At 38.7% G+C, this 12,082-nt stretch overlaps 1 protein-coding gene across 1 annotated transcript in view; it reads left to right on the top strand.

Annotated features, from left to right (window-relative positions):
• The window catches only part of LOC128653290 (amine oxidase [flavin-containing]), a 372,917-nt gene extending 362,508 nt beyond the window's left edge, over window positions 1-10,409 (top strand). The window contains exons 13-15 of the mRNA XM_053706494.1: window positions 2,121-2,232; window positions 8,166-8,228; window positions 9,772-10,409. Coding sequence (XP_053562469.1) covers window positions 2,121-2,232; window positions 8,166-8,228; window positions 9,772-9,927 — 331 coding nt within the window. The 3' untranslated portion in view covers window positions 9,928-10,409. The remainder of the gene's footprint in view (window positions 1-2,120; window positions 2,233-8,165; window positions 8,229-9,771) is intronic.
• Window positions 10,410-12,082: the final 1,673 nt, after the last annotated feature.

The raw sequence follows: 12,082 nt of genomic DNA, 5'->3' as shown, positions 1-12,082 counted from the left end.
TGTGCTGCTCAAAGCTCACAGGCCCCTTAAATTACAAATTCACTCTGACATCATATGCAGCAATCAATTAGTTAACCCCTACCACACCAAAAAAGAAAAGAAAGAAAGTGTAAAAAACAGAAGGATGCATTGATAACAAGACATATATTGTAGACACAATTATTTTGAATTAATAAGAAAATTCATTAATGCCTTTATGCATCTTGTAATACTATGTAACAGTATAATTAACCAATCATAATATATAATATGAAAATGCCCATGGTGTGGATACAAAGTAAATAATACTGATCCTAAGTTGTTACTACAACTCTGATATATCAACTAGATATACATGGGTAAACAAGAGAGGCATGAAATAAACTGTCTATTAAATTGGCACAGTGCTAAGTTAAATACTGTCTAACTTAGGGGAGACAAAACATAGGCTATAGTAATAGCCCCAATGTGTCATGATTTTATATAATCAAAAATACTACCTTATACAGTAATACCCCTAATGTCAGATAAGCTGTATTATATAATTATGTGTAGCCTTAATATGTCTAGTCTCGAATCAAAGCTATTTTTAAATACCCAACAGGTATATGAATCAACTAGATCTCAACGCCAACAATTGATTAAATCATTTTGAATGTTAAGTCCTTGTGGCATGCGGGTCTTATGCTTAAAGATCCAAAATGCTTCGCGTGTGCGAAGCATCATGTCCTTATCACCCCCTCTTTTTGGGGTTCTTACCCTCTCTATAACCTGCCATTTGAGTGAATCGACATTTCCATTATGACAAAATTTATAGTGCCTAGCAACTTGTGAGTCTGGTTCCTCTGATTTAACATCATTAATGTGTTCCTTAATCCTTTCTCTCACTTCCCTGGACGTTAGGCCCACATATTGTTTCTCACAAGGTTGGCATGTCACCAGATACACAACATTGGTGCTTCGACAATTTGTACATGCATCCATCATGAAAACTTTCTGTGTATTAACAGACTGAAAAGTTTTTCCAGGTAATGTAAATGTACATGCCTTACATCTAGTGGCACCACATTTATAATGCCCTTTGCATTCAAGCCAACTTTGACTTCTATCCATGGATGTTTTAACCTCACTTGGGGCCAGCATATTACCTATGGTCATGTTCTTCCTAGATACACATTTGCATCCTGTCTTGACTATCTCATAAAGATCCTCATCTCCTTTTAAAATCGGCAAGCAATCATTTATAATTTTGGCAATTTGTTCAAATTGATTGCTATAATTAGTCACAAAAACAGGATGTTTGTTTAAACCTTGTTTCTTCTTCCTACTCTTATCAGTATATAGCACATATTGCGGTAGAATTTATAGATAGATTCTTGAAGAGAGGCTTTCCATATTATCTGATAAACAAAGCTTACAATATAGTGGCTAGTATGGATAGGCAATCTATGCTATATACTGATAACTTAGGATCAGTATTATTTACTTTGTATCCACACCATGGGCATTTTCATATTATATATTATGATTGGTTAATTATACTGTTACATAGTATTACAAGATGCATAAAGGCATTAATGAATTTTCTTATTAATTCAAAATAATTGTGTCTTCAATATATGTCTTGTTATCAATGCATCCTTCTGTTTTTTACACTTTCTTTCTTTTCTTTTTTGGTGTGGTAGGGGTTAACTAATTGATTGCTGCATATGATGTCAGAGTGAATTTGTAATTTAAGGGGCCTGTGAGCTTTGAGCAGCACAGTCTATGAGTAAGGCAGGAGCCGAAACATGTAAGATTGCTGCTGCTCAAGCTCATTCTGACCCATACTGCTTGCTATTTCTGCATTTTATTTACCTTATTTTTGGCAATAAACGTTAAGTTTTAATTTTTTCTGCTTGCCCAGCCTCGCCTTCTTTTGTTTTTCTACTGATATTCAAGTGATATTTTCCTGTCAGCGTTTTACAGTTATGCTGCATCAAGTGATTCAGCATATAAGTATTATGTCCCTTTAATTAATGTGTGAACGTTTTCATAAGTAGTTTAAATAAGATGGGATCTTGTGTTTATCAAGGGTATTATACATTTTTTTAATGTGACTAATGTTATTTATATTTAATGAAACATTTTATATTTTAAAGGGTACTTCGACAACCGTTTGATCGGATCTACTTTGCTGGCACTGAGACTGCAACTGAATGGAGTGGATATTTAGAAGGAGCAATACAGGCAGGGGAGAGAGCTGTTAGAGAGGTAAAATCAAAACCTTTTATACTTTTAAATATGTACATTTTGTATAGAAACAATTCTCAGTTAAAAAAAAAAATGTATCATGTTGCTTCCCTAAATGAGCATACAAGTTCAAAAAATATCTTACAGCACTTTATTATTGCACTATTACATGTATTTTGCTATATATTTAATCCCTGCAAAGGAATTAACAAATAGTTAAAGTCATCTCAATCTACTACTGGGAGCTAGCTATACACTCAGAGAAGAGTCAATGACAAGAGACATATGTATGTAGCCACTAGTCAGCTGCTATCTCCCAGTTGTGCATTGCTGCTCCTGAGCTTACATGTGTGTTTTTACATTTAATACCATGGTTTAGTTTTGCTTTTATGCTTAAAATTTCCTTCCTTACAAACAACACTGACTCCCCCATCTGTCAACACTGATACACTCTGATCCCTGAAATCTCCATTATCGTTGATGACTTTGTTATAATACCTTCAATAAGCTTCTGCTTCCCTGAAGTATTTTTGACCTAGGCACCTTCATTGCCCTCAAATTAATTTTCTTACCAAATCCCTGGAATATTGCCAATATGCATCCATTTATCACTAAAGACATAACACAAATACTAATGACTCACTTGTCCAAACTACTGCAACCTGTTTCTAATTGGTGTGCCAATGACTATACTTCATTCTGCTTTAAAAGCTTTTGCCAGACTTATCCATCTCACACACTGTTTCTCCTATGCTGCTTGTTTGTGCCAGTCCTTACACTGGCATCCATTATCTTCCAGGGTCAAATTTTAATTCCTAACCCTCATTTACTAAAGCCTCTGCAATACTCAACCCCACATTACCTTTTCCATCTAAAGGGGAGGAGAGTCCATGGCTTCATTCATTACTATTGGGAAATAAGAACCTGGCCACCAGGAGGAGGCAAAGACATCCCAGCCAAAGTCTTAAATACCACTTCCCTCATCCCCAGTCATTCTTTGCTTTTTGTCACAGGAGGATGGCAGAGGAGTGCAGGAGTTCGGAGTAGTCTCTTATGGAGGGTAGTACTCTTTGCAGTGGGACTGGAGTTTGAAGTAGTCCTGTCAGTCTTTCAGTGAGGGCCTGGGCGAAAGTTAGAGTCCAGAGATGCAGGGAGAGTCTTTCTGCGAAAACATTCCGACTCATATTAACAGCTCCATAAGCAATCAGCGTTGACGAGTTTCGCTGCCTGCTTTCTTCACTCAAGTCCATGTCAGGAGCGAAGCTACTAACCTATCACACTTGAAGGGCCGTGTTCCTGTTCCACGGCGTAGATTCTGGTAAGATCATTGTCCCTTCCTTTTCAAGGAAAGATCCTGTTCGGTCCAGGATTGTACTCGATCATATCCAGGGTTACGGGAGGCAAGGGAGCTTTCCTACCGCAGGATAAGAAGGCTTAACCCAAGGGATCTACTTTTCGCCCCTTTTGTGCGGACAAGCCCAGTGCCAGCAACCCGCCGCGAAAGCGGACCAATCCAAGGGATCTTGGAAGCCGGCTCATTCTTGGAACAAGTCTAAGCAGAGCAAGAAGCCCTCCGAGACTAAATCGGCATGAAGGGGCAGCCCCCGACCGGTCTCCGGATCACGTAGGGGGCAGATTATCTCAATTCTCAGACGCATGGTTGCAGGACGTTCAGGACCCCTGGGTTCTAGAGGTTGTCTCCCAGGGTTACAGGATAGGGTTCAGATCCCATCCGCCCGAGGGCAGATTCCTCCTGTCAAACTTGTCTTCAAGACCAGAGAAGAGAGAGGCATTTCTAGAGTGTGTGAGAGATCTCGCCTCTCTCTGGGTTGTCATACCAGTACCCCTAGCAGAAAGGGGTTTAGGGTACTATTCCAACCTTTTTGTGGTTCCAAAGAAGGAGGGCACATTCCGCCTGATTCTGGACCTAAAGTGTTTAAACAAGTTTCTGAGTGTTACATCGTTCAAAATGGAAACGATCAGATCGATTTTGCCCCTAGTTCAAGAGGGACAGTTCATGACAACTGTAGATTTGAAGGACGCTTAACTTCAGGAGCTAATTCACAGGGATCACTTCAGGTTCCTAAGATTTGCATTTCTGGACCAACACTTCCAGTTTGTGGCCTTTCCTTTTGGTCTGGCGACGGCCCCGAGAGTCTTCACAAAGGTTGTGGGGGAGCTGCTGGCAGTGGCCAGATCCAGGTGCATTGTGGTGGCACCTTACCTGGACGACATCCTAGTGCAGGCACCGTCGTTCAGCCTCGCAGAGGATCATTCGAGGGCCCTTCTTTTGCTACTCCAATCTAACGGTTCCCAGCAATAGGGTAGAGTTCCTTGGCACGATAATAGACTCCATGTCCATGAAGATATTTCTCACAGATCAGTGGCGCAGGAAGCTTGCGTCCACCTGTCTTGCCCTTCAGTCCTCCGCAAGCCCGTCGGTGGCTCAATGTATGGAGGTAATAGGTCTCATGGTGTCAAGCATAGATGTCATTCCATTCGCCAGGTTTTATCTCAGACCTCTTCAGTTGTGCATGTTGAGACAGTGGAACAGCGATCATTTAGATCTATCACAGCTGATATCCATGGATGCTCAGACTCGGAACTCCCTCTCTTGGTGGATCCGTCCGGAGCAACTGTCCATGGGGACATCCTTCTTGAGACCGTCCTGGGAAATTGTGACCACGGACGCCAGTCTGACAGGATGGGGAGCTGTTTGGGGTGACAGAATGGCACAAGGAATGTGGTCCAGGGAGGAGTCTCTCCTTCCGATCAACATCCTAGAACTACGAGCAATCTACAATGCTCTGAAGACATGGCCTTCTCTGGGGTCGGTCAGTTTCATCAGATTCAATACCGACAACATTACCTCGGTGGCTTACATCAAGGGGGGTACGAGGAGCCTTCTGACGATGAGGGAGGTGTTTTGGCATTCATCTGGAGTGGTCGGAGTCCCACGACTGCTCGCTCTCAGCGATTCACATTCCTGGTGTGGACAACTGGGAAGCAGATTTTCTCAGCAGACAATCCTTCCATCCGGGGGAATGGTCTCTTCACCCCAAGGTGTTTGTCACAGATGGGGAACACCAGAGATAGATCTCATGGCATCCAGACGCAATTGCAAGCTACTTCGATACGGGTCGAGGTCCAGGGATCCCCAGGCAGAGCTAATAGATGCCTTAGTGGTTCCTTGGGAATTCAGCCTAGCTTACATTTTTCCACCGCTTCCACTTCTACCTTGTGTAGTGGCACGCGTCAAGCAGGAACCGGCCTCGGCCATTCTGATTGCTCCTTTGTGGCCGCGGAGGACATGGTTTGCGGATCTGGTGGGGATGTAATCCTCTCCTCCATGGAGGTTACCCTGTCCCAGGGATCTGCTGTCACAGGGCCCTTTTCAACATCGAAATCTAGATTCTCTGAGGCTGACTGCGTGGAGATTGAACGCCTAGTCTAAGCCAAGAGAGGCTTTTCTGAAAGTGTGATTGATACTCTAATTTAGGCAAGGAACCAGTTACTCATCGCATCTACCATAAGGTGTGGAGGACTTACTTGGCCTGGTGTGAGAAGCATGGATATCCTTGGCATAAGATGAAGGTATCCAGGATTCTGGCCTTTCTCCAAGATGGAATGGAGAAGGGTCTTGCCACTAGTTCCTTAAAAGGACAGATTTCGGTATTATCAGTCTTGTTACATAGGAGACACGCTGAGCTTCCTGAAATCCAGTCTTTTGCTCAGGCTCTGTCTAGAATCAGGCCTGTCTCTAGACAGTTGGCTCCGCCTTGGAGCTTAAATTTAGTTCTTAGGGTCTTGCAGAGGGTTCCGTTTGAACCTATGCATTCCTTGGACATTAAGATTCTGTCCTAGAAGGTTCTTTTCCTGTTGGCTATTGCATCGGCACGCAGAGTATCTGAGCTAGCTGCCTTGCATAGTGATCCTCCTTATCTGGTGTTTCATGCGGATAAGGCTGTGCTTCGCACTGGGTTTGGGTTTCTCCCCAAGGTAGTGTCTCACCGTAACATCAATCAGGAAATAGTTGTTTCTTCTTTGTGTCCTCACCCTTCTTCTTCAAAGGAGAGGTTACTTCATAACTTGGATGTGGTTTGTGCCTTGAAGTTCTATCGTCAGGCTACCTGGTCCTCCTTACACACTTTACAAAGTTTAACAAATTTGATGTTTTTGCTTCTGCGGAAGCTGTTTTTGGGAGAAAGGTTTTGCAGGCTATGGTGGCCTCAGATTAGGGTCCGCCTTTTACCCTCCCGGTTTCATCCAGTGTTCTCTAGAGCTGGGTATACGTTCCCAATAGTAATGAATGAAGCCGTGGACTCTTCTCCCCTTTAGATGGAAAACATACATTATGCTTACCTAATAATTTCATTTCCATCGAGGGGAGGAGAGTCCACGGCTCCCGCCCATTCTCCGTGGGGCAGACCTAAATGTAATCATCTTCTGGCGCCTTTTATACCCTGTAAAAATCAAAAGTAGGCCCAGCACTCACCATCCAATCTCAGGTGCACGCTATATGTATAAAGAGTGTATATTGACATTTCTGTATACAACATGATTAAGGTCAGGTGCTGACCGAAACGTTGTTTGTTTTTTGCATGTCTCTACATTAAAAGCTGTTAAAATTCAACAATTTGGTGCTGCTACCCTTCCTTCTTTTACCTTTTATACCCTGATATTTCTTCTACTGATCCTGGTTCCCTCGGCAGAATGACTGGGGGATGAGGGAAGTGGGGGAGGTATTTAAGCCTTTGGCTGGGGTGTCTTTGCCTCCTCCTGGTGGCCAGGTTCTTATTTCCCAATAGTAATGAATGAAGCCGTGGACTCTCCTCCCCACAATGGAAATGAAATTATCAGGTAAGCATAATTTATGTTTTGTCTTATCTCTTTATACTACTCTAGCTGACTCCTTCACTTCTAACCTATTCGTCTTAGTCACTCTCATCACCACTTTCAACTTCAGTATTCAGTACATTTCTAATGCTGCACCCTATCTTCTTTAACTCTTCCTAAGTTTGTTTGCTTCAAACAGTATTCAAAGATTAAGATCTTGCCTCAAACCTACCTATTCAAAGAAGAAACCACCTGCTCTTGATAAGTTTAATGCACATTAAGGCCAATTCTCCAGAAACTCTACAGAGCAGGGCTTTGTAACCCTACTCTTCCAGTCGGCTTTACCTTGCCTTATCTTTATTTATTATACCCATGATATAGTGCAGCTTTGCAGAATAAGTGTACACATTACTAGTAAACATAATAACAATTACATTAAAGGGAATATTTTACCAAAAATATCCATTATTATCATGAAGATGTTTCTTTAGAAGTTAAGAATACATTTAAATAGATTTTTCGGTTTCCTTATAGATAAAGTGGATTTGTGTGGGCAGACATTTCAGCAATAGACTACTGGGAGCTAGCTGAACCCATTGGGTGAGCCAAGAACTAGAAGCATATGCATGCAGTCACCTATCAGCAGCTAACTCCCAGTAGTGCATTCCTGCTCTTAAACTTACCGAGGTATGGTTTTCAACAAAGGATACCAAGAGAATGAAGCAGATTAGACAATAGAAGTACATTGGAAAGCTGTTTAAGATTGCATGCTCTCTGAATCACTAAAGTTTTAATTTTGACTTTACTGTCCATTTAAGTTATTCACTTTAGTGCTTACCCATTAACAAAAGAAAAATCAAGTAACATTATGTTACTTATTCCTGAGTTTGACAATTTACCCCTTCCTCCTCCTGGTACTCTATTGGCTTAATTGATTAATACCCATTGTTTACTTTGCTTTTCCCCTCAGAAAATAATTATTTTGTTGAATGATTACTAGCGAAAAATAAAACTGTGCAACTAAGATACTTTGCTATAGTTTATGGTGTTCTACTGTATGAAATGTAAAATATATAATAATTTATAGCAAGACATCAGCAAAATACCTTATTTTTCAGATATTGTTCACCATGGGAAAAATTCCAGAAAGCGATATATGGATGCCAGAACCACCATCATTGGTAATTTCCTTAGAATATTTTTCAAATTGTATGTGGCGGTGTAAATATATATATAGTTATGTTTTTGTACATCACGTTTTCTTTTAGAAATCTAGAAGATTTTTGCCATACGATAACCTCACTACAGACACTTCAGTGATATCAAACTATAAAGAGATTTTTTGTTACTGCCTTTCATGCTTGGAAACGAATTTTCAAGAAACACCAGCAAAACTAACAAATTGACAGCAATAGATTGAGTATTATTTACTGTTATTAAAGTTAATAACCAAAATATTGAGTTTAAAGTGAATAATTAGCCAACTAGAGCATCAATAACTGACCTTCAGAATACGTTGTATCTTTTTCTACACTCAAGCACTTAGGGCCTCATGTACAAAAGGTTGAGCGGACAAGCTTCTCAACTCGAGAAGTTGTCCGCTCGCCTTCGCAACATGCGGGTAGTGGACGAACAGGATCTGCTGCCCGTATGTTTCATTACACGCCCAAGTCAGCATATAATGCCCGCCTCTTCTCTCGTGCGACCAATCGCGTGAGAGAAGGGACTGTTAATCATCATGAGCGAGCGAGTGATTTCTCCTCGCACCTCAGAGGTGGCATAGAGTGTAAGAAGCAGCGGTCCAATATAGAAATATGTATTTATGAATAAATAGAACAGAGTCTTCTACGTGAAGAACATTGGAATCTTAAATATTATTACATGTCGGGTTAGCGCACTTGAGAAAATGCAATCGGGTTTGCACACAAGTAAGGGTGTTAGGTTTTTTTGCACTTTTCACGCTCTATTGAAGTTTATGGAGGAATACGTTAACGAGGTTGCGATATTCAAAGTTCTGCTTTTTGCACACATCAGGTAAGCACGCCACCGAAAACTTTTTACTTTCATCTGGTAATACGCGCGCAAACTGACGCGCACAAATAGCTGGTCTAACATGGTTAATGCGGGAGTGCAAATTACTACTCCACTCATAATCTAGCCCAAAGAGTAGTGTTAGAAAGCGAACCAATGATTAATCTGTTTTAGATTAAATTTAAATGAAGGCAGTAATTTCTTGCAGGCATCTGATGTTACTGGATAGGGGGTGCTCTGTCTGGCCAACATTTGTCTATTGAAGCTGATATTTATACTGGGAACTATAGCTGCCCATATAGTATTGTGTTTACATTGAAGGATAAGAGGACCATCTAGAAAGAACATTGCTGTGTGAGAAAGTTTAACAATTTTGATGAAGAGGAAAAAGAGAAAGAAGTAGGGGAATTACGGGTATCCTGTTAAGGAGCTATTTCATGGGTGCAATACATTGTTATGTTACGCCTAATAATATTTAGTACAGTATATGTCATATAACTATATCATTATAAGTATGTAACACTCCCACAACAACTTTGGAGATGCCTCTACAATTGTTTGGTCTAATGTAGAATTGCCCCTTAATGTTCAAAATTTTATTTAAAAATATATTAAGTTTGCTGTTTATTTAAAAAAAACAAAACAGTATTTTAATGCATTGATATTAAACAACTCATTATTCTTCTATTTTAGGATATCCCAGGTTTACCAATTACTACAACATTTTGGGAGAGAAACTTACCATCTGCTCAGGGCTTACTGAAGCTTGTTGGAGTTTCATCACTGCTTACGTCAACCGCTGCCCTTGGTTTACTGGCTTATAAAAAGGGACTGCTATGTCGTAATTAAAAGAGCCTCCTTCATGGAATAATAATTAAAAGTCCCCTAAATGTAGAAAAAAAATTAAGTATATTTATCTGTATGAATGTACAGTTCAATTGCTTTCTTTAAATATACTTCAGTATTTTGTCTGTGGTAGAGTCTTAAATAATAATTTTAAATATATATTCTATTTTTTTTAATATTCTGAATTTATTGTAGTTGATATTTTTAATGCTGTGTTTTATAATAGCTTATTTGTGTTTAATAAGTTAAATTAGAACAATAATTTGGTAAAATGCAGTCATGTTCACAAGTTCAGAAATATTTGAACAATTGGGCTCCATTGCTGTATAACCAAAACGGTTAAACCAAAAATGGTGCATAGATATAACTTTACCTCAGGAAATTTAATTTTTGTAGTTTACTATTTGATGTTGAATACAATGAACCAACACAGGAGTTTGTCAATAAACTGTTTCTTTATTCTGAGGTTTGGACCTCAATAGAAATATCAGAGCTGTTATTGTTTATAGGTCAGTTGGTAGATTTTACTGGTTCCCTATAAATATTAACTTCCCAAAAAATTAGACAAAAACTTCTGTAAAATGAATAATCTAAAACATTTCCTTTTTTTATTTCCTGTCAGCTGTTAGTGTACCCACTGAAATCCTTCTTTACCAACTTTAGCCATTAATACCATACAAACAGTAATGACAGTGAACAAGAGTGTTTTTTTTAGATATTACACAATATTATATTTAACCCCAGAATACCATTCAATTTGAATCATCACATCATACAAAAGTTTAACAATTTTAAAATTGTTTAATAAGAGGCTCAAAAACTTAATTCAATAGGTGTACTTGAATATATATCCAAGTTAGACATTATTTTCTCGTACATCTTTGCTGCACCTAGAAGGAGCTGTAAGAGATCCGTAACTATATGACACCAGAAAAGGGATTCATTATTTTAACTTGTTATCTTGCTTGTCTTTCATTTGCCTGCTAAATCAAGAATTATATTGTAGTAGTGTGTGGAGTGTGTTATATTCATAAGCCTCCCTCCTTCCTCCTCCTCTTCCATCTTCCTTGTATATCCACCTCCATCCTCCTATAACATCCTCTATCATCATCCTCCTATATATATATATATATATATATATATATCCCAATTAAGGGCCAGATTACAAATGGCAGACTATTAAGCGCCTTTGATTGCGCGCAAACACTGCCAGAAGTTAGCATGCATATTACAAGTTGAACACCTAACACCTATTGCTTACGCTCTAACCCAACAGCTCTTACACAAAGCTAGTTATTAATATTTTACATTCCAATATTCCTCACATAGAAGTAAATTTTCTATTTAAATTTATATAGATATTTCTTTTATATCTGATGTATTGTTTGTATATAGAAAAACATTTTATGTATATATATATATATATATATATATATATATATATATATATATGAAATAGTTGCAAAAACGATAAGCACTTACTGGACTTATGTGAAAAATATAAATTTTAATAGATTCAAGTTAAAATAGCATAACGTTTCGGGACCATTCCGATCCCTTTGTCAAATGCTCAAATGATCCACCATGGTGAATCTAAAAACATTATGCTATTTTAACTTGAATCTATTAAAATTTATATTTTATTATATAAGTCCAGTGAGTGCTTACCGTTTTTGCAACTATTTCATATTATATATTTGATATGCACCCTGGCAATTGTGTTTAGGAAGACTGTGCCTATCTTGTTTGGATCTGGATATATATATATATATATATATATATATATATATATATATATATATATATATAAATATACATTCATGGCCAAAATTATTGGCACCCCTGCACTTCTGTCAGATAATGCACCACTTCACCAAGAAAATTGTTGCAATTACAAATGTTTAGGCATTCTCATGTTTATTTCTTTTTTTTTTGTATTGGTATGACACAAAAAAAGTGGAGGAAAAAAAGTCAAATCTGACACATTCCACGCAAATCTCCAAAAATGGACTGGACAAAATTATTGGCACCCTCAATTAAATATTTAATACCACACCCTTTGGAAAAAATGACTGAAATCAATCGCTTCCTGTAACCATCAATGAGTTTCTTATACCTCTCTACTGGAATTCTGGACAACTCTTCTTTCGCCAACTCC

The sequence above is a fragment of the Bombina bombina genome, chromosome 3 (assembly GCF_027579735.1).
Source record: "Bombina bombina isolate aBomBom1 chromosome 3, aBomBom1.pri, whole genome shotgun sequence".
In the NCBI taxonomy this organism is placed as follows: Eukaryota; Metazoa; Chordata; class Amphibia; order Anura; family Bombinatoridae; genus Bombina; species Bombina bombina.
The sequence above is the reverse complement of the archived record's forward strand: the minus strand, read 5'-3'. Positions and strand labels throughout refer to the sequence as shown.